This window comes from Ursus americanus, chromosome 15 (genome assembly GCF_024610735.1).
Source record: "Ursus americanus isolate L20-20 chromosome 15, mUrsAme1.1.p, whole genome shotgun sequence".
In the NCBI taxonomy this organism is placed as follows: Eukaryota; Metazoa; Chordata; class Mammalia; order Carnivora; family Ursidae; genus Ursus; species Ursus americanus.
Genome location: NC_142141.1, coordinates 64,009,352 through 64,028,927, shown reverse-complemented (window position 1 = coordinate 64,028,927; position 19,576 = coordinate 64,009,352). Strand labels below are relative to the sequence as shown.

General features: G+C 58.5%; 1 protein-coding gene across 1 annotated transcript in view; it reads right to left on the bottom strand.

Annotated features, from left to right (window-relative positions):
- Positions 1 to 1,612: 1,612 nt before the first annotated feature.
- The window catches only part of LPCAT1 (lysophosphatidylcholine acyltransferase 1), a 45,441-nt gene continuing 27,477 nt past the window's right edge, over positions 1,613 to 19,576 (bottom strand). The window contains exons 4-14 of the mRNA XM_045808000.2: positions 19,117 to 19,229; positions 17,942 to 18,002; positions 17,615 to 17,673; positions 15,550 to 15,584; positions 14,272 to 14,326; positions 12,025 to 12,107; positions 8,760 to 8,885; positions 8,040 to 8,193; positions 6,884 to 6,982; positions 5,197 to 5,335; positions 1,613 to 3,730 (exon numbers count right to left, since the gene is read on the bottom strand). Of these exons, the coding sequence (XP_045663956.1) occupies positions 3,546 to 3,730; positions 5,197 to 5,335; positions 6,884 to 6,982; positions 8,040 to 8,193; positions 8,760 to 8,885; positions 12,025 to 12,107; positions 14,272 to 14,326; positions 15,550 to 15,584; positions 17,615 to 17,673; positions 17,942 to 18,002; positions 19,117 to 19,229 (1,109 nt within the window). The 3' untranslated portion in view covers positions 1,613 to 3,545. The remainder of the gene's footprint in view (positions 3,731 to 5,196; positions 5,336 to 6,883; positions 6,983 to 8,039; positions 8,194 to 8,759; positions 8,886 to 12,024; positions 12,108 to 14,271; positions 14,327 to 15,549; positions 15,585 to 17,614; positions 17,674 to 17,941; positions 18,003 to 19,116; positions 19,230 to 19,576) is intronic.

Genomic DNA, 19,576 nt, shown 5'->3' with positions numbered 1-19,576 from the left:
ACATTCTCTGCAATAAAAATCCTCCAGAACCTTCACTTTCCGAGGGGCCGGCAGGAGCCAAGAGCGTGTGCAGCTGGGGTGGGGAAGGGAGTTGTGAGCACGGGCCCCAGCCCCACAGCAGGTACAAGGGGAGCTGGTGACAAGCGCGGGGACGACTGGCTGTGTGCGTGTGCTGTGCGCACACGAGAGCACACGCTGGGTTGTTGCCTGTTCACCCTCCCCCCCGTGGCCTCTCCTGTAGTTTGTGTAGGAATACCGGGAGCGGGGACTGGTTAGCCCCGTAGCTCGGTTTCCATGTCGGGAAGCACTCTGGGCGGAGTGAGACTGCAGCAGCCTTAACGCTGCCCAGGGACGGACGTGGAGACCGAGGGATGGTACGTTTTCTGGGGGAGGTAAAAGCACCCACTGGGTGTGAGTCATGCGTGTAAGAGGCCGGGAACCCACAGAGAGGATGGGCAGTGCCCACCGTTGCGCTCAGAGCCCTGCTCCGCGAGCCAATGGCTGGGGTCTGACGCGCTCCTACGGGTGGGTTCTGGGGCCCCGGGTTGGACCAGCGCAAGCGGGGGCGTCGCAGGGGCGTGGCGGGGAGGGCGGGGATGCCTCTTCTGCTTCCGGTCTGATGGAACCTCCAGGAGCTTCCTCTTAACCGCGTGCACACATCCCAGGCAAGCCTGTTCCCACCCGGGACGCGGGCGAGCCGAGCTGACACAGAAGTCACGGCCAGCGGGGGACAGGCAAGCACCGTGGCCCCGAGCAGCGCACTGGGCCCGGAGCCCGCGGCGGCCTCCTTCCATCCGCCCTAGGGAGCAGGTCGGGCTCTGAATGTCCCTGCAACCATTCTCAGGCGATGCCCACTTACGATATGAAACAGGGCCACGCTTGCATGAAGGAAGCAGCACAATCTGCCGTGTCCCGGCTGAACGCCATTCCAGGGGCGCCTCTTCTCTGACCCGCCCGCCGGGGTCAGGCCACGTGTCCTCAGGACAGCCTGCTAGTCCGTGTGCTCGAGTGGGACCAGCACGTGCTATTCGATCCCTGGAGCGAGCGGCTGCTTGTTTTGTTTCCCTTAGTTTTGGGGTTGTGTGACTTTGACCCTGTTTCTTCGAATTCTGAGCCCTTCACTGCCTCGGTGAGAGAAACGAAAGCAGGATCCTGTCTTGTTCTGCTTGTGTGTTCCAGGCGTGTGTTTGATGGAGAAGTTCTAGAAACCAACCCAGCACGCAGGCCAACAGCCGCACAAGTCTGAGCACCTTAAAACGTCAGCACTGTCCCGACGACGCCGAACCGCTCCAGACCTTCCCTGAGTTCAAGAAAGGTTTTTCTACAGAATTTCAATTACTGTGTTTGCCAAACATGCTGGGCGAGATGCTGAGAAACCCCATCTTGATTGGTTCTCTGTCATGGCCTAAGAGATGCCTGCTGTTATCTTTCTTTCTTTTCTTTTTGACTTTATTTTTTTAAGTAGGCTCCACACCCAGCAGCGAGCCCAACTCGGGGCTCCTGACCCTGAGGTCAAGACCTGAGCTGAGATCAAGAGTGCAGGCGCTTCCCTGACGGAGCCCCCCGGGCGCCCCTGCTGTCTGTCTAATAAAAAGCCACACAACACACGTCATTGTCAGGTGGGTACGACCATGTTTTATTCATTCCATTGGCAATGCAGAGCTGTTCCACGGCGCCCACCCTGGACTCCCGGTCCCCGTGGGGCCCCTTCTGCCCCCACCTCACACGAAGGGATTTCACTCCGAAACTATATACATTCACAGTTCTGAATGCCACTGACGCGAAGTCACTACGGAGAAGGTCAGGAGGAACAAACCTCCATTCCAAGTCTGCTTATCAGAGATTTTTTCCTGAAAATGCACAGCGGCATTTCATTCAAAAAGCCCTTCATCCACAGACGCAGAGGCGGGAGCCGAGCCAGGGTCCCTTCCCTCGGAATCTCGTTTATGTACCTCCTTCATTGGTCACGCGTACGTTCTCTAAAGATGAATTTTTATGCATTCTGCCGTTGAAGGTGGGTGACGGCGAGCTACGACGGCTGCGTCCGGGCAGCGAGCGTGCGGACCCCGCACCACTGGCGCCTGGCCGGCCCTGCCTTGCTGGCGGGCGGAACGGAGGCTGGGCCTTCCCCTCGCTCCGGCCGCTGCTGGAAACGCACAGCGGGCACACCTCGGGAAGTCAGGAAATGTTTTTTCTGGCGGCCCTGGCGGTCGCTTTCTGTGGAGACGCCCAAGTGCAAAATCCAACCCCTTTAGAAATTCAGAAGAATTTCCTTCCCCAGGCAAACCCGAGGCTTTGCCACAGACCGGACTAGAAGCCGTGGTCCTTGTGCTTTAAGAGCGGACCTCTCACCGTGCAGGGAGGACGCGACGCCGGGGGCTGAGCTCAGCGCCAGGAGCGGCAACGCCACCGCGTCCCTTTCCTGTGTGCGGACGCTCTGCTCCTCGCCTCTGACGCCACCGCGGCCCCAGCGCCTTCCCTGCGCCCTGGGTGCCGGCCTCGTGCCGCGGTGCGGGGAGGCCACGGGCAGGCGCCGTCACTGGACGCGCCGGGGCGCCAGCCAGCCTCCACCAGGCCCTACCCGTCCGCCCGGGCGTCAGCCTCCGGGAGGCTCAGCAGACAGGCCAGGGCCGTCCCGCTGCGCCTCCCGCCTGACTCACGCACCTCGCCAGCGCCCGGCGGACCTGCGCTGTGCTGGAGTACGTTCCGTTACGCTGAACAGAAATACCAAGCTGGTAATGTTTATAAAAAAGAGGGGGATTTGGAAAGGATTAAAGAAGCAAAAAGGCGTCTGGGCCGGGTGCGTGTGGCGGACCCAGACGTGGAATGTACCTGGTAGAGAGAGGCCAGAAAGAGATTTAAGTCAAAGCCCCAGACAGCCTCGGATTCTATCAAAAAAGGGCCTATAAATAAATATCCTCTGGCCCTCAAAGGAAAAATGAAGTAGAAAACAATTTTTTCTTCTTTTTTAAAAATGCTGAATGCTTCCTGAAGTATCTAAATGAAGTTTATAAAATACTCATGAGTTTCCACAAATATAGAAATGTTTAAAAATCAGACCGTGCTCTGCCAAACGGTGATCCCACAGAGGTTGGCAGAGAATTTGTGCTGGAATCAAAACGCACGGGACACCTCTTGGTCTCACGCGTGTCGCGTGTGCATGTGAAGGCCCGTCTACCCGCGCAAGCCGCCAAGCACAGACTCCAGTGGAGACGTGAGGAAAGACCACGGGAAGTGAACCCGGGACAGTCCAGGTGACTCGGCCATAGCTGGGGCCCCAGCCCAGGTGTCGCGGGAGGGACAGCCCCCGGGGCCCACACAGCCTCGCGGCTCAGGCACAGGCCCGCCCTCACGCAGGGCTCTCCACAAAAGAACAGGGGCAGAACGACCCCGGGTGTCGCAGAACTCGGGCCCGAGGCCAGTACATGCACAGCACACGCGGGAGAGCGAGGCCCGGCCGTGTCACCGTGAACAGGCTCACGGCCAGGTGGAGGCGGGTGGTGACAGGGCCGCAGAGAGGCCTCATCTCTCCAGAACCTTCTGTCCTAGTCCAGTTTCTTACGGAACGGTTTCCTTCTAGCATCCGCGTTTTCAGGGCTGAAGTCCGCACAGAAGCCATTGGGGGTTGGAGTGGGGGGCGTCTGTGCGCAGCTGTCCGAATGTGTCTGCTTGGGGTACAGGTACTCCTCTGCGAAGTTGGGGAACATTTCCGCAAACCTGCAGAAGTCAGCTGGAAAGACAGAGGCACTGGGTTACCAGGGGGCAGACGTCTGGAATCTGGGGGCTCCTGTCCCTGGGCCTGCATGGGCCACCACCTCACACCCTTCCAGTAGGGCTGGAATCCCCAGCGGAGAGGGGCAGGGAGAGGGAGCGGGTGGGGGAGGGAGGGGGTGGGGGGAGAAGGGCAGGAGGAGGAGGGAGGCAGAAGGGAGGGGAATGGGGAGGAGGAGAGGAAGGAGGGGAGGGGGCAGGATCTCCGTCGCACATAGCAGAGCTGGCCACTGTGTCCTTTTGGCTATTCTTGTTTGGGGGAAGTCTACAGAAAACACAATTTTGGATTCAGCGGTGTGTTCCCGGTACTCTGTATGCGTGAGGGAGACGTGTTCATCAGAGGATCTGCTCTGGGGACAGGACAAAGTGTCACGGAGGACCTGATACTCCACACGGCAGGTGCTGTCGAGGGATGCGGCCACGCTCTGGAGACCACGCGCACGTGCGTGGGAGACAGGCCACGGTCCGAGCTGGTCACAGGGCCCGAGTGGCTCAGAGCCTGTGCATCTCCCAACAGCCCCGGACCCAGTCCCGGGGTGCAGAGTGCCCTCCAAGAGCTGGGAGACACTCATGGGCCTGGTGTGGGGGACCACAGACCCCCAGGAACACCGCCCGGGCTCCTCCGGGGGACACAGAATGACTTACTGGAAAATGTCTGCAGTCGGTCAGTGCTCACTGTGAGCGACCCCCCCTCACCATCCGAACGCACCAGGACACAGGGTCTACTCTTCGTGCAGGAGGACACACACACACACACGCTAAATCAACAAGCACACTCGTGTCTGACATTTGGATGCAAACGTCCAAACAAGACATGAACAATGACCTTTCCTGAGCAAATGTCTACTTTTTTTTAGCGAGCATACATTCACTTCCAAATGTGCACACTGGCGGGCCCGCTGAGGGGGGCTGCCTTCCAGGGATCCTGCTGCCCCAGACCCCTTCCCCTCAGCCAGCAAGTGGGTTTCAGGTCTGAGTCCCTGAGGATCTTAGCTGTCCCAATTCATGTGGGTAAAAGTGATGAGCCCCCCCACCGCCCCCTGCGAGGTCACGCCCGCAGCGGTCAGTGCTGATGGGGCCAGCTCTTCGCTTCCACGGAGGACCCAGATCACGGACCCCCGTGGGCTGCCACGGCCCAGCCTCAGCACACACTGTCTACAGCCCCGGGGACGGCGTGGTCTGGGGTCCAAGCTTGGGCTTCTGATCTGGCTCTCGTCAACCCCACACAAATCAGACTCAAAATCCCCTAATAGTCCCTGCTGGGCTTGGGGGAGAATCTTCCTTCTGGGACCTTTGTGCTGCACAAGACAACACCGTGTCCTGGTGAGCACGCATGGGCACTGCTTCCACTTCGTCCCCGTGCCCCACCTCCTGGGCACACCCCCGTACAACGGGGCCCTCCTCCCCCGTGCCTGGGCCACTCACCGAATGTGATCCTCCCCGTCCCCTCCTGGTCGATGGCCTGGAAAAGGCTGGTCACACTGAGCTCTGCCACTCCTAAGGCAGTCTTGAGGATGCTGGACAGGGTGTCCTCATCGATGTCGCCATCCTGTGACCCGTACATCTGCAGGCAGAGCCCGGCGTCACCCCATGACCCCCCAACCGTGCAGGCGTCCCGTTTCTCCTGCTCACGGGGTTCCCAGCTCTCGAGCAGGCCCTGACCCCACCGGTTCAGAACAGCCAGAGCTCCGCTCACAAGCTGACCCCCACGGGGAACTGAGGTCTGTGTGCACAGCCTGCCCTCCCACTAGAGGGGGCTCCGGGCAGCAGTGTGTGTCCCCTGGGTCAGGGACGGAGCCGGCACCCTGGGCTTGCTGGCACACGTGGGGGCTCGTGGGCTTCTGCTCAATGACATGAACGAGCCGCCACCTTGCTTGACCTTTAGGACCTTTAGGAGGTGGTTGACCCATGGACCCTCTTTCCAACAGCTTCTGCTTTGGTTCCGGCATGGGACCGAGAGAAAGGCACCGAAGGATTAGTGCCATGAACCACGGTGTGGTCCCCCTGCTGGGAAAGGCTGTCCGCCCCTGTCAGGCAGGCCCAGCAGCATGGGCTTGGGGGGGGGGATTGTCATCCTCTCCTTGGCTCCCCCTCCTTCTGCAGCCCGGTAAGCCTGCCCCTCAGGCAGGAGCCTCGGTGATGCGGCCTAGAGAATAGTCAGCTCCATGTTCTGAGAGCAAGCCAAGCACGGCCATTATTCTCACACCAGACTCTACAAGCTGGCAGCAGAGAAGCTGCCCCAGGTTGGGGTCCATCAAAATGGGGTGTGCTGAAGGCAGGCGCAGCAGAGGGGCCACAAGCCAGGTGCAGGCCTAGGGTCCTCCGAGCTAGCCTGCTCAGGCTGGAAGAGGCAGGTCAGGCCCCCAAATATCAATGTCACCCAGTTAATTCTCATACAGGGCACTGTACACCGAGCGGGTTTCAGTCATGCTACGGGGAGGGTCTGCTGGGGTCATTCTCCAAGCAGTGAGAGACAAGCAGCTGCTTGGCTTACACATCAGGTTCTCATGAATCTGGCTAATGTGAGTTGCCCCCGCAAGAAGTACCCATTCTGAGACCTTGACAAACTGTTTCTAGGTGAATAATGCCAGCCCAGCTCTATCCTAGCTGACAGTGTCCTGGTGAAGCCAGTCAGGTGAATCTGCAGGTGAGCGGGGACCCCATTATGGGTATCTCCCAGACTCCCACAATCCCTGCAGCAGGGATGAATGGCTCGGCTCTGGGCAGGCAGCTCCTTCGCACCCTAAGTCAACGGGCTGATGAAGAGGTTGCGTTGGGAGAACTGACAGGTAGGGGGCCGCACAGGATGGATGTGTTACAGCACTTGGCGTGGGGCACCCGCCAGCCCTGTCCGGGGACCCTGGAACTCACGAAGACCCTACCCTGTGCTCTTCTTACGAATGTGCATTACAAACTGCAGGCAGAAACTGATCCGGGAGGTTTGGGGGCATTTGTACGAACAGTGGCTGATACGAGCTTCTGTGAAAATAGTAGTCAGGCGCAGAGTAAGTCTGCCCGTGTAAGAAGGGGCTGTGAAGATGTAGGACAGGCCTGGCGTGACCCCGGGTCTCACTGTCCCTACAAATTAAACTCACGTAAATGCCACACTTGCCTTGAACGCCAGCTGGATGGTGTCCAGAGTCTGGGCCGGCCGGCAGACGACAGACAGGGCAACCACGTACTCCCGAGGGTCCATCCTGCCGTCTCCGCTCTGGGAAAGAGACACGCCCTCAGGGGATAGCTCGGCCCCGGCCACAGGTGGGGGGAGCTGGGTCTGAACCCTCGTGCTGGATCTTATCGGCCTCCAGGAAATGAGTATTTTGGAAGAACATCCATAACCCACTGGCTTTTACAAGGTGACCACACCACACACTGTTCAGGCCCTTATGAGTGACTTCCAGAGTCTAGGAGACCGGCGCCTGGAGCTTAAGCAAGCTCATGCCACATGATGGCCATCACCTGCTGAGGCTTTCCCTCGAGGAAAACCCCAGCACACACGCAGCAAGGGGCACGCTTGTGTTCTGAGAACCCAGTCGCTTGTGGCAGAGCAGTGAGCGTGCAGAAGGAAGGTGGGTCCGAGCTGCCGTGGCCTGAATGCCCAGGTCTGGCCGGCTGGACACTCACTGAGCTCCACACAGCAGGTCCTCAGTGACCCTGGGGGTCAGCACGGACAGGCTGCTGCTTCCGACAAGCTGGCTATGGAGTGGGTGGGACGAGCTGGGGGGCCGACCCGAGGTGGAGCTGGGGCGGAGGGAGGCTCCCGGCAGCTGTCTCCCACCCCCCACGCCCTGCAGGGCCACCCATGTCCAGGGCTGCACTGGCAAACACGGACTCCTCGTCCAGACACGATGGGTGATTAGGAGCGTGGTGGGCGGAGGCGCGTGGAGCGCTGCACGGGGACAGTCCCCACGCACGGCGTGGAAGGCCGATGGTGACCCTGTATGCTGATGGTTGGGAAAGAGGCGCACTACCTAGAAATTCTGGATTTCCGGAGGAGGGCACACTTTGATATTATCAGGCTTTTTCGCAATCCCATTTAAAACCCCAAACTACAGGTTTATCAGCAAATGTTAACTTAAATGTCAAACTTCTACGTGCGTTTAAAAAGCACGGGAGAAAATACCCAAGTGACAGGGTGGGCTGGTCGGGCGAGGAGGGGCCATTTCCCCCTCTACTTCCCAAATCCCCAAACTGCTTCTAACGAAAACAATATGCATCGGAAAGCTGGAGGTTTTCCCACGAAACCCCTCCCAGGGCGATGGCCCCACCTCATCGAACAGGGAGAACATGTCCTCCAGGGTGTCTGAGACGGGGACGCCCAGGTACTCTGCAAACTCGGGGAGACCCAGCTTTCCTCCCCTCTGCATCTTGGCGCTTTCGGAATATTTATCCAGATCTTTCTCGAGTGTTTCTGGTTTTAACCTACACAGAAAAAGACGGAAACATAGTTTTCGTTAAAATCACAGAATGCTAAAAACAGGAGATTCACAGTAACGAGACTCAGCAAAGTATTAAAATTACTTCTAGAGCGAGCAGCAAGTCCATCACCAACAAAGGTGCTCTAATAACCTGAGGGCACACCATGTACTCTGCCGCAGTGTCTACACGGGAGTGACGCCCCGTCGGCTGTGTGGACGCCCCCGGGCGGGTGGGTGTGACCGCCGGTGGGGACCGCTGTGCTGAGCACCGAGGGCTGTGAGACACCTGTGCATGGACTAGACTCGATACTCGGAGAGCTCCCACAAAGCCCTGAGCACAAGCACCTTTATCTGCTTGAAGGCCCAGCTGGCCCTCAGTGCCCACTGCGATCTCCAGCTTGGTCACCAACAACGGCAGGGGTGGGAGCCCCTGGGAGGGCCTGACAGAAGCTTCTGGAAGCTTCCTTAGAAAAAGCATCTCGGCAGTGCTCTTCAGAACCCTCCCCGCTCCTCAGAGAACCCCGCTAGCGCTGACGAAGGGGCTCGAGGAACAAAAAGCGCCACACTCACCCCAGGCCCCTCACCAGCCTGGCAAATTCTAGAAGGCAGGTGTCCGCAGGGAGACGGAGCTGTCCTTCCGCCAGGGCCAGCTGGCAGTCCTCAAATGTGTAGTCGGTTACGGAGATGCCCAGGGCCCTGCAAAGAGAGGGGGGCACCCCAGTCAAGCACCCCCAGAGCAGCGGAGCGAGGAGGACGGCTCAGGGTGACCAGGGAGAGAGCAAGTGGCATCCGAGTAACAGAAGCCCCACTCCCCCCTGCCCCGTGGCTCCTGACCAGGTTCACGCAGCAGTGGCACCCGTCCCACGTCCCACTGAGACCCTGTGCGTCTGAGGCACACCGTGGCTCATGTGTGAGGACGTGCATTTGGGGTCGGTGACCCCTCCCTCTGGGGCCCATGAGGCTTATCTGCAAGTCATGGTTTTGCTGAGGTGTCTGTGTGCTAATTTTGTGGCCCCCATAAAACTTGTCTGAGTTAAGAATTTGCTATGAATACAGGTGGTGTCCAGGGTGGATGTGCACGCCATGGAAGGAACAAGCTTCCCAAGAACGTGGAAGGCTCCCGCGGAGCAGCCGTGGGAGATGGGCGGCTTCGCTCCCGAAAGCCCCGGTGAGTCTGCTCGGGGTGAAGAAAGAACTCCAGAAGCAGGAGGACCCGTCCAGCATCAGAACGAAGCCAACATCTACAACTTTTAAAAACTGGACTAAATCACACGAATCTGCGAAGCCGTGAGCCGAGCAGGTGACCTGTTCTCGAGCCCGCAGGGGCTCGTCACGCAGCCCTGAGTGGAGTTCTGTCCCTTCGGCTCCTGTGGGCCCAGCAAGGCCGTCTCCAGCCACTATAGCAGAGAAAGCCTCAGGAGACAGCAGAAGCCCTCCCTGCAGCCCGGGTTCCACGAGATAAAGCCGGGAAGGCCTCGTGGGGGGGGGGGGGGACACCCTGAAAACTCCCCCAGGTCTGGACACGTGGAAGAGGACAGGCTTCGTCTCCCCAGGCTGTTCACAGACAGGAGAAGCCATCTCCCCCGTCTGCTCTGTGTCCCTCCCTGTGAAGGGGCATCTGGGCAGGGCCCGTGCAGGACAGAAGGACGGCAAGGAAACTGGGGGAAGGAGGGGGGAGGCGATGGGGGTCCAAGCAGGGGCGCGTGGCCCCTATGGCTACAGCCCTTGCCCCAGGTGCTCGCCCCAGAGCCCTGCGGGACCAGAGTTCTCACGCAAGCCCACGAAAGCCCCCTTCCACGCAGACACCTGTACCGGAAGCCACCAGGGGACAAGTACCCTGAACGCTGACACGCACAGAAAGACAACGTTTCAAGTCCACATCTGGCACTAAACATGAATGCTTACTAGTGGACCCCAAAGTCCAATTACGTGGAACCTGGGTCTCCCCCAAGCTTTGCGGTGAGCTGGGCATCACTGTGGTTTCCACCCTGCCAGGAAGCAAGTATGCAGCTGGTGCCTTCGAGGACACCACCCCACCAGGCGTCTAATTCGGAAGCTCAACTTGTCTTACGGGTGACCGGGGGCCGCTTTCATCAGGGCTGGAGGTGCCCCGAAGTCAGAGCTCAGCTGTTCTAAAGAACTGCATCAGATTTCACGGAAAATGACCTTCTTCTATTAAAGGAAACACAATGGTAGAAAATTTGCTAAGTATTTAAAACTAAGCCCCCTCCCCCAATAACCGAATGGGCTTTGAATCATCTCCAGAGTAGTTCCTCATTGCCATGACGATACCGTGCCATCGTGGCTAGGAGCAGGGGCTGCGAAGTCTTTCTTCCACAGCTATCACAATCCCCCCTGGCGAACTGAGGTATGAGCGTGTGAGGACAGAAACTAGGATTACCAGGAGCATCTTGGGTTATCCCGCAAGGAGGGAGCAGGCGTGCTCAGGGGCTGCCTGCGATGCTCACCAGGACCTGGCCCATTCTCAGTGGGTCTAAGGACCAGGAAGGCGACAACCCACTTCCACGTTTCTGGGTCCTCTCGTGGCAGCTGGGGCAGGGCGAGGCCCAGTGGCTTCTCTGCCCTTTTCCATTTGATGTATGATACTTCTCTTCTACTTACAGTATATGATATATATATATATTTAAACACTATTAACTAATTTATTCGAATGTGAACTAAAAAAATTGACACCTAACCTGTCAGACCTTCGATTCCACGGAGATTATTTCTTTACCGAGAGGCTGAACACCCTGACTTCCCCCAAACTGAGAGTCAAGTGCACCCTGATGGCCAACTCTGCTCTCCACGCGTCCCGGCGCGGGATTCCACGAGCCAGCGGGAGATGAATTCTAGCGAGTGGGTGCCCGACTGGACCCTGTCCCTAGCGCCTACCTTCCTGAGGGGCGTGCGGACAAAGTCAACACCCCACAGGGTTTTAATTTACGTATGTTGAGGTTACGATTTTGCTTAGTACCATCTCACAGAATCCATGAACTCGGGGGTCTGATGTGCACACAGTGAGGGGATGGGGCTTGTGTCACACCTCGGTCACGCCAGCTCTGCCACAGCGCCTAGGAAAACCCCTCCAGGGCCACACGAACCTCCAGAGGGGACGCCCGTGGAGCCGTGGAGACCCCCTCCCTGCACCGCGGTGGCCAAACGCAGTGAGGGCCCTGCTGCCTGGGAGCAGGAGAGGAGGAGAGAGAAGATGGGACATGGCGGGTGAGGGTGGGAAGACGCGCGGGGATGTCACCCCATCCAAGACAGCCGGGAACGGTGTGGAGTCAGGAAGCGAGAATCTTCCCAACAGCATGCACGCTCGTCGTGGAATTAGTCACGGTACCTTAGGAGATTAAGTGTCTAGTTCCCACACTGAATCTGGAAGACGGAGTAAGAACGCGGCAAACAGCACACGAGCAGATGAACATCGTGAAGATGGGCGGACAATCGGCCAGCCAGACCCCGCGGGCGTCCAGGCGCTGCTGCCCGTCGCCATCGGGGGCACAGAGCCGGCACCGTGCTGACTGGTTCCCGCCCACACGGGTGACACTCACGAATGAAGCCACGATGACGCAGATCCGGGAGCAGGACCCGGCAGAGCCCGGGGGCACACAGGGGCCGAGCGCTCCCTCTGTGCACACGCACGGTCAGCACTCCCTCATTCGCTTCTGCAAACACCCGTTTCCGAACGACACTGACTGTGTCTTGTGCCATGAGAGAAGGAACCAGCCGTTGAACAGGCACCCTAACACTGCGAGGGCTCCCGGGGCGGGGGGGGGGGGGGGAGTCCAGCTGACTCCGGCTCTGCCACGGCAGGAAGGGGAGCACTCACTCGGCCATGACGCGTCGGACGTTGCTGGCGTACAACGCGGGGTCCTTCTTCTCCTCCTCCGAAGGGCTGTACACGGGGAGAAACTGGGCACAGAGAAGGCTGCGTTAATTCCACGCGCATCACGAGCCCACCCAGCCACAGTTATGAGTTCGACACAATCGAGATCTATCAAAGCAGCTTCCGTTAGAACCACCTTCAAACTGGTCACAGTGTACGCGCACACAGACGCACGCATACGTGTGTGTGTGTGTGGACACAGCCCAGGATTTCTCAGGAGCACCCGCTCCCCTGAGACAGGCGCCCCTGCTTGCCCGGGAACCCCGTGTTTCTAATTTCACACGGAAGCTGACTCTTCCGATGCAAAAGAAGGACGTGTGCTCCCCTTTCTAAAAGTCTCCGCCTGCGTTGGGGATAACACGACATTGTTTCCACACGAGAGAGAGACAACTAGATTTGACGTCCAGCGCATTCTGCGATTATCATGAATCACCCCATGAACGTGGGTCTTTGCGTGAGCGACGCTTACACAGCGTTTTAAGTAAGTCCCACAGTCCGCTGCCAAGTGCGCTGTGCGGAAAAGCCAACATCACTGAGCCCTTTTCCCTTCACACAGATCAGTAACAACACGGGGACACCCTGAAGCCCTATCAGTTCCCACCGTGTGATTCAGGCACCCCCCACGCCTGTGGGTACCACGCACCGCACTGGCACCTGCCAGCACAGCACGCGTGTGGACACGTGGGGTGAATTCAAAAAGTCAGTTTCCCTTAAACTCTGAAAATTGTGGGGGCGCCTGGGTGGCTCAGTCAGTTAAGCATCTGCCTTTGGCTCAGGTCATGATCCCAGGGTCCTGGGATCAAGCCCCAGGTTGGGCTCCCTGCTCACCGGGAGCCTGCTTCTCCCTCTGCCTGCCGCTCCCCCTGCTTGTGCTCTCTGACAAATAAATAAATAAAATTGCAAAAAAAACCCAACAACTCTGAAAACTGGAAATGCGGCCTGAAATAGGGAAGTGCACACGGGGGGGGCGTCCTCCCCTGAGCCCTGCTGCAAAGCTGCTTCCCAGCCACCCGCAAACGAGCCCCATGTAACGTTCTAGGCAGACGGCCTGCCACCCTTGGACTCGGGCCAGGGACTGTTGGGCTCAGTGTGTTGTAATTAAGTGGCTTATGTTGTACAGAAGTGAAAAACCTGGAGCCTGGCTGAAATCCAGGCTCATTTGTAAATTCAGGGCAACTCCACAACTTTTATCAGAAGGTAGCAAATTGCCTCATTAGACCCTTTCCCCTGTGTTCGGGCTCCCTTTTCAGTGGCAGGGTAGCTGACGATTCCCTTTTAAAGAAAGGAGACTCTATTCCTCACCCACTTAGATAAAACGTACAGGCTACACGAAAGTGCTATTTATTAGCGGAGAGAATGGGTGTCACGGCTTCGGGACATCCAGCGAGCCGAAAGCTGGAGGCGGGCTACGTGATCTGACCGCGGATTGAACAGAGAATGACAGACGGCAGCTCTGCCGTATCAATTCTGCAGCATCAGTGTCACGTAAAAATGCCGAAACATAATTTGTTGCACATGTGCCAATTTAAATGCCTTTAATTAAGCTACGCTAACCATAACAAAAGAAGCGTTTAACTTCCTTGTTGATTTTTAAAAACCCACCTGATTCTTGCAAAATCATGCAAGAGACACGATGTGACTAACGAAAAACCACTGGGAAGTACCCAAGGAGCAAAGAGAAGTGGGAAGACTTCAGAGCAAGACAGATGACACAGTGTCGTATCTGTACAGACGGCAACGTGAGACTGCGGAGCACCGTGTCCGTGTGGACACCGACGCTGGCTCTCCAGAGAGCCCACAGCACACTGCATCTGCAGACACGCACGTCCACACAAATAACATCATGTTGTCCTTGTACAGACGCCAACACAACACCACATCCGTGGGCACGACAGCGTTACACCATGTAACACCGTGTCCACGCTGAAGCCGACAAACTGCTGAGTCACACTGTATCCTACAGACAACACAGTGTCACCTGTAGACGCCAGGGTAACATTGTATCCGCACAGACTGCCAGCGTAACACCGAGCTGCAGACAGCGCCTCCGGCTGGACGGCACAGGCTGCAGCAGCACCACGTGACGCGACAGCCACGGAACCCCGTCCCGCCCAGACACAGCCCCACAGCACCCTGACCCTGCATCTTTACAGGCCCACACCAGCCGGTCAACACCGCATCTCTACAAACCTCGATCTCCACTCGGTTGTGAAACTGACACAGCGTGAGCCACAGGATTTTCAACCTTGGAAACGAACAAACAGATCGACAGCATTGGTTAAAAGCTTCTCAGTGTCTTGTACTTAAGTTACTTTCAATTCTGGAGCAAACTCTCCAACCCCCCCCCCCCCCAAGGGCACGGCTCGGCAGTTAGTTCGTTCAGGGACACTCGGTCTCCCCCCGTGCCGAAAGCCGAGCCTTACAACACTGTGACAAGGAGGGGCCGCTCGACCAGCCAGGCTTCCTCACTGTCCCTACCAAATGCACCCACTCCTGCAGCTCTCCTTTGCCCAGCAGGCCCCGGTTTCCCAAGTGTGTCCTGTGGCTCAGGAAACCTCCTCTACATGACACTGTCCCGGACCTGGCTGTCCCCAGGCAATGCAGACTCAACAGGCCTTAAGCCATGCCCTCCGCAAGGCCGGCCCCAGACCTCCTGACCTCAGAACCGGCATCACCACCCTTTGCTTTGCAGAAGTTGGAAATGGGGAGCCATGTGGAGTCTCCTGTCCTTGGGCCATTGCTCTTCCCCGCAGTGGACAACTGTCCTCTAGCTGTTTTTGTCCACACCTGACTTCTACCCCATCACTGTCAGCCCCAAGCCTGGCCACCAGGGCCCAAAGGAGCCCCTTCCCACCCTTCTCCCAGGTTCCTCCTTGCTTCTCACCATCCACCCTCCACACTCTGGCCTCGGCAATGCGAACACCGCCGCCCACCTATGCTGCCCCTCAGGGCACCTCCCCAGCATCTGTTCCAAATGCTTTGTCCGCAGGCCTTGGGGGGGCTCTGCCTGGCCCCACCACCGACCCTTCTGCTACCAAACACCAGGTCAAACGCTGGCACCACGGACGCCTGCTCTCCTGAAACCCTGTGCCTCCCCGCGTAGCTGTTTGAGCGGAGGGCCGTCCCTACAGCTCCCCTTCCTTCTCCAAGAGCTGTGGGGTGCGGACGGGACTGCGGCCACGGAGCCAACAGGCACCCTTGGGAAGGAAAGAGCACTCACAGTCACCTTCCCCTTGGACTTGAAGACCATTAACTCAGGTCCTGGAATCCAGGAGTGTGAGAACAGGCCAGGTCTGCACACTTAGTTTTCACAGTGGGCAGAACCTGACGGCTGTCAGACAGCAGTGGGTTATGCGTTCAGGGTTTCCACATTGGCAAAAGTAACCAGAATGCAGGGCAGTCACTTGAGTGGCCCCTGTGCTTTCCCAGCAGGACAGGACACACAAGAAAGTACGGTGTCTGACTTACGCTCCGGGTCCTTGCCACGTCCACGTGATGGTGTCCTGGGGGCAAGAAAGGAGCAAAATGAATCACAGCTGGAAATCAGGCACCCGGAGTCCCCATGTGAGCCTGCCCTCTGTCCTGGCCCTCGACCTGGCCCACCTGTGACCCCAGAGATGCTGGTGCCCCTCTTCCTCCCAAGTCCACTCTGGGACAAGGAAGCAGGTGGGTGCCTATTGCCGCCAGGCCACCCCGACACACTCCTCTCCTCCCACGGCTCCGAGGTTGGCGATTCTGACCGCCACCTGAGATGCCACCCCCGTTCTGTTTTCTGCCCTCCCCCGTGTTCAAGGTGTCCCTGCCAACACCAGTCCACAGCACGGGGGCCGCTCTCTGTGAGCAGCTCCCGCGACACCCGCCGTGGCATCACCATCACTTCCCACAGGACGCTCATTCCGAGAGACGCCCAGCAGATGAGCCCAGGCTTGGGAGGGAGCAGAGGAAACCCCTGTGGGGCCCTGCACGTGCCCAGGGCCCCGAATGTGGGGACATGCCCCATCCTCAGTCTCAGCTGCTCAGCCAACCACTTCGGTGGGGACTCGGACACACACCCCGTTTCTACCCTGACACCAGTACCCCAAGACAGCTGCTTTCTTCTCAAGTCCTGACACCCACCTGCTCGCTTCCCGGGGGATCCTGAAAAGCCACCCACCACAGGGGCTTCCCCGGCCCCCAGCCTGGCCCTTGGCCGCTCCTCCCCCCAACGGCCCGTGCGCAAAGCTGTTAGCGGTGGTTCTTCCTGAAACTGGGAAGCAGGACGTGACACGGACCCACGGGCCGAGTGTGCAAAGCAGCCATGCTGCTTCTCTGACAGCTAGGCTGAATGCTTCCAGAAGACCCAGTAAAGGCAACTTGCTTGAAACAGGTTATGAAGCAAGCTTAAAACAACAGAAAGTCCAGAATTCCACACACTGACAATGCCCTGACTCTCGGACGCTGGCTAAAGCACGCAGCTCCTCAGAGCTTCAGGCGTGCACTCTGAGAACCCTTCGATCTGTCAGTTCGTGTGGCTGCTGGTTCCGACCGACATTTACTGACGGGCCACTTGGAGAACCTCTTTGGTGCCGTCTGCACTTGTAGGCACAGGGACTGGCCCAGAAGCAGGGGCGCCAGCCCCTCAAGCCACAGAGTCACACGTAATTCTGCCACCATCTAGGCTAGCGACTCCAGACCCCCCCCCGTGCTGCGACTGATTTTCTTTTGTGTCGTCACAAAGACACACTGTGACGTGGAGAAAGCTCAGTGTGATGAACAAATGAACAAATCCACCCTGTGTGCCCTCCGTCAAGAAACGGTCCAGTGCACCCGCACCCAGGCGGGTCCACGGACACAAGTCCCTGTGGACCAGTCTCGGCGCTGAGAGCCCGCTGCCCATCCAGCTGCAAGGACGTCCACCTGGAGGGGGTCATGGGGGTCACGGAGGAGTGCGATGTAGCCGGCACTGAACAGCACCTATGGGAGCTCGGTGCCTGCCCTGGGAGTGCGGCCTCCTGAGCCGACGCGTGCGGCACGTCCACAGGGCCGTTGGGGGGAGGGACAGCTGCGGCTGCTTTGACAGATGCGGAAGCAGAGGCCGCGTGGGCTGAGCAGGCTTCATCCGGCCTTCCTGCCTCCCCTGAGCTGGGGTCCGTCAGGATCACCCAGGCGCTCTGAGCTCCAAACGCCCCCCCCTTACTTTGCTCTGACAGAACAAGCGAAGACGTCCGCACGGAGGCAAGGTGTGAGACAAAGGCAAACTCAACACAGAGCCACTTAGTTCTTCTCTCTCCCACTGCCCCCGGCCTTTCAGAACTCAAATTTTCTTAATGTTACTGTGTCCCAGGTGAACAGGGAGCAAAGCCTGCAGAGGACGTGGGGGGACGGCTCACATGAACCTGTCAGGACCAGTCAGCACGGCCCCGCTTTGTGACCTGTGACAACGGGCCTTCACGCACGAACACTGGCGCTATCCTGGAATCGCGGGATTGACTAGAAATGACCCGGAATTCTCATTCCCAGGCAACTCACCGTAATCCCAGGAAGACACACTTACTAGTTTATTCGGGTATCGCAGAACCACGGGCTGGACAGGAACTCCAGGGATAAAGGCACCTGCAGGAAAAGGGGTGTCGTCTTATTTCAAGGGCAGGGCTCCTCCGCCGGCACTTCTCATGCTGGTCCTGCAGAAAATGTGCTTTTCTGCCACCCCTCCCTTGTGAATGGTCATCAGCCGTCTGGAAGGTTTCCTTGACATGGATGCTGGCCGTGTCACGTCAGGGAAAACCGCAGGCTCGCAGCCCTGCCCCCCAGGGAACGGACCCAGGAGTGTCTATCCCGCTTGCTCAAGGAGAAAAACAAAGAATTTAAGAAAACTACATACCAGGCTTGAAGGTAATTAGGCAGGTCCTGTTGGTACATGTTCCTTCTGGAAAAATCATTATCTTGGAATGAAAAGAAAAAAACGTCAGCCTTAAAGGAACATAACCCAGAATACGGTCTATCTGCTCCACCGCTGACGTACGGGAGATGCTTTAATTGTACTGGGTCTACACAGTGTAGATGCAGGATGGAGGCACATGCGGATTTCCTAAGTGTAAGTTCTACCAAATCTGGAAGCCACGCAAACATGCAAACAGCACACGCCTCCTTAGAGCGTGCATGGGGGCGATCACGGCCGCTGTGAGGCACAGCTACCCTGCCTGGACGCACGTCGGCCCGCAGCAGGCCCCCCCAGGGGCAAAGCGGGACAAAGGCCCACGGAGGAGGGCTCGGCGGACGGTCCTCGGCTGAAGGAATCGGGACCAGGGCTGGAGCCGAGCCTCAGCCGGACAGCAACGGGAAACACGGCCGAAGCAGCGGTTCGACACCTCCCCCACGGGACTCCCAAAGTACTCTGCCTCACGCTGACCTCGGCAACACGACACAAACTAGACTCTCCCTCACACTAGACGCTACAGCCCGTGCGGCTGTTCCCAGATGGGGGACAGCAGCCAGGCACCCTGGACGTCTTGGCCCCCGAGGGGCTGCCCGCAGGCGTGGGTGCCCGGCAGTCCGGCCCCCCCACGCTCTCTGGGCAGCGGAACCCAGACGGTCCCGGGAGCGCCAGCTCGGCAAGCTCGGCTAAGACACACAGCCCACATCGGCCGAGACCGCCGCCCCGCTGCCCGCGCCAGGCCTTCCTGGCGCTCCCTTGGGAGCCGGGCACACGCGGGCAAGCTCCGCCCAGGGTTTTCAGGAGCAGACGGTGACGCCTTACGGACTGGTGCGCTCTTCAGACGTGAGACTGTGCCAGCCCCGTGGGCAGGGACTGACGAGCACAGTCATTTCAGTCAAGATGCTTTGGGAACTGGAGAGACACGTGAGAATTGCCTCCTCATTTCTTAAAATTTTAAAATTTCAGGCCCCAAAGTACCTGACACTCAGCACAGGCTTGAAATCACACACTCATCAAACATAAAATGAAGCAAAACGAACTCGCCCCCAGGGGAGGCCCCCGTCTCTAGGTTCACATCTTCTGGAATAAAGCAGCTCAAAGCACACGCGGTACTGCGTTACCTGCGGCCACTTGCCATGCGACTGCGCGCGTCTCCTGATCTCCTCCACGGTCTTCCTGCGGGAGTCCTGGTCCGACCGGGACACGAACACCGGCTGGATGTACTTTATCAGAGCTGGGAGGGAAGGACGGGCGTTCGTGTGGGGACGCACACTTCTGCCACAGCAGGACTGGGGGACGGGGTGCTGCCCAGGGGCAGAGGCGAGCCCCCAGATACGCCCCAAGGGCAGCACGGTCCCCGAGAGCGGGCGCGGGTCAAGGCCTGATCACGAGGGATCCAAAGCTCCCTCACACGATGGCCCGAAGCCCCACAACCTGCACAACCTGGAGTAACACCACTGGTGTCCACAGCCTGTAAGGCAGGAGAAAGCGGAGAGAGTAAGGCCGACCCCTGCTCTGTGCTAACAGAGGACGGGGAGGGGGCGGTTCAAGGCTCCAGAGTCACAAGGGCCCGAGGTGCAT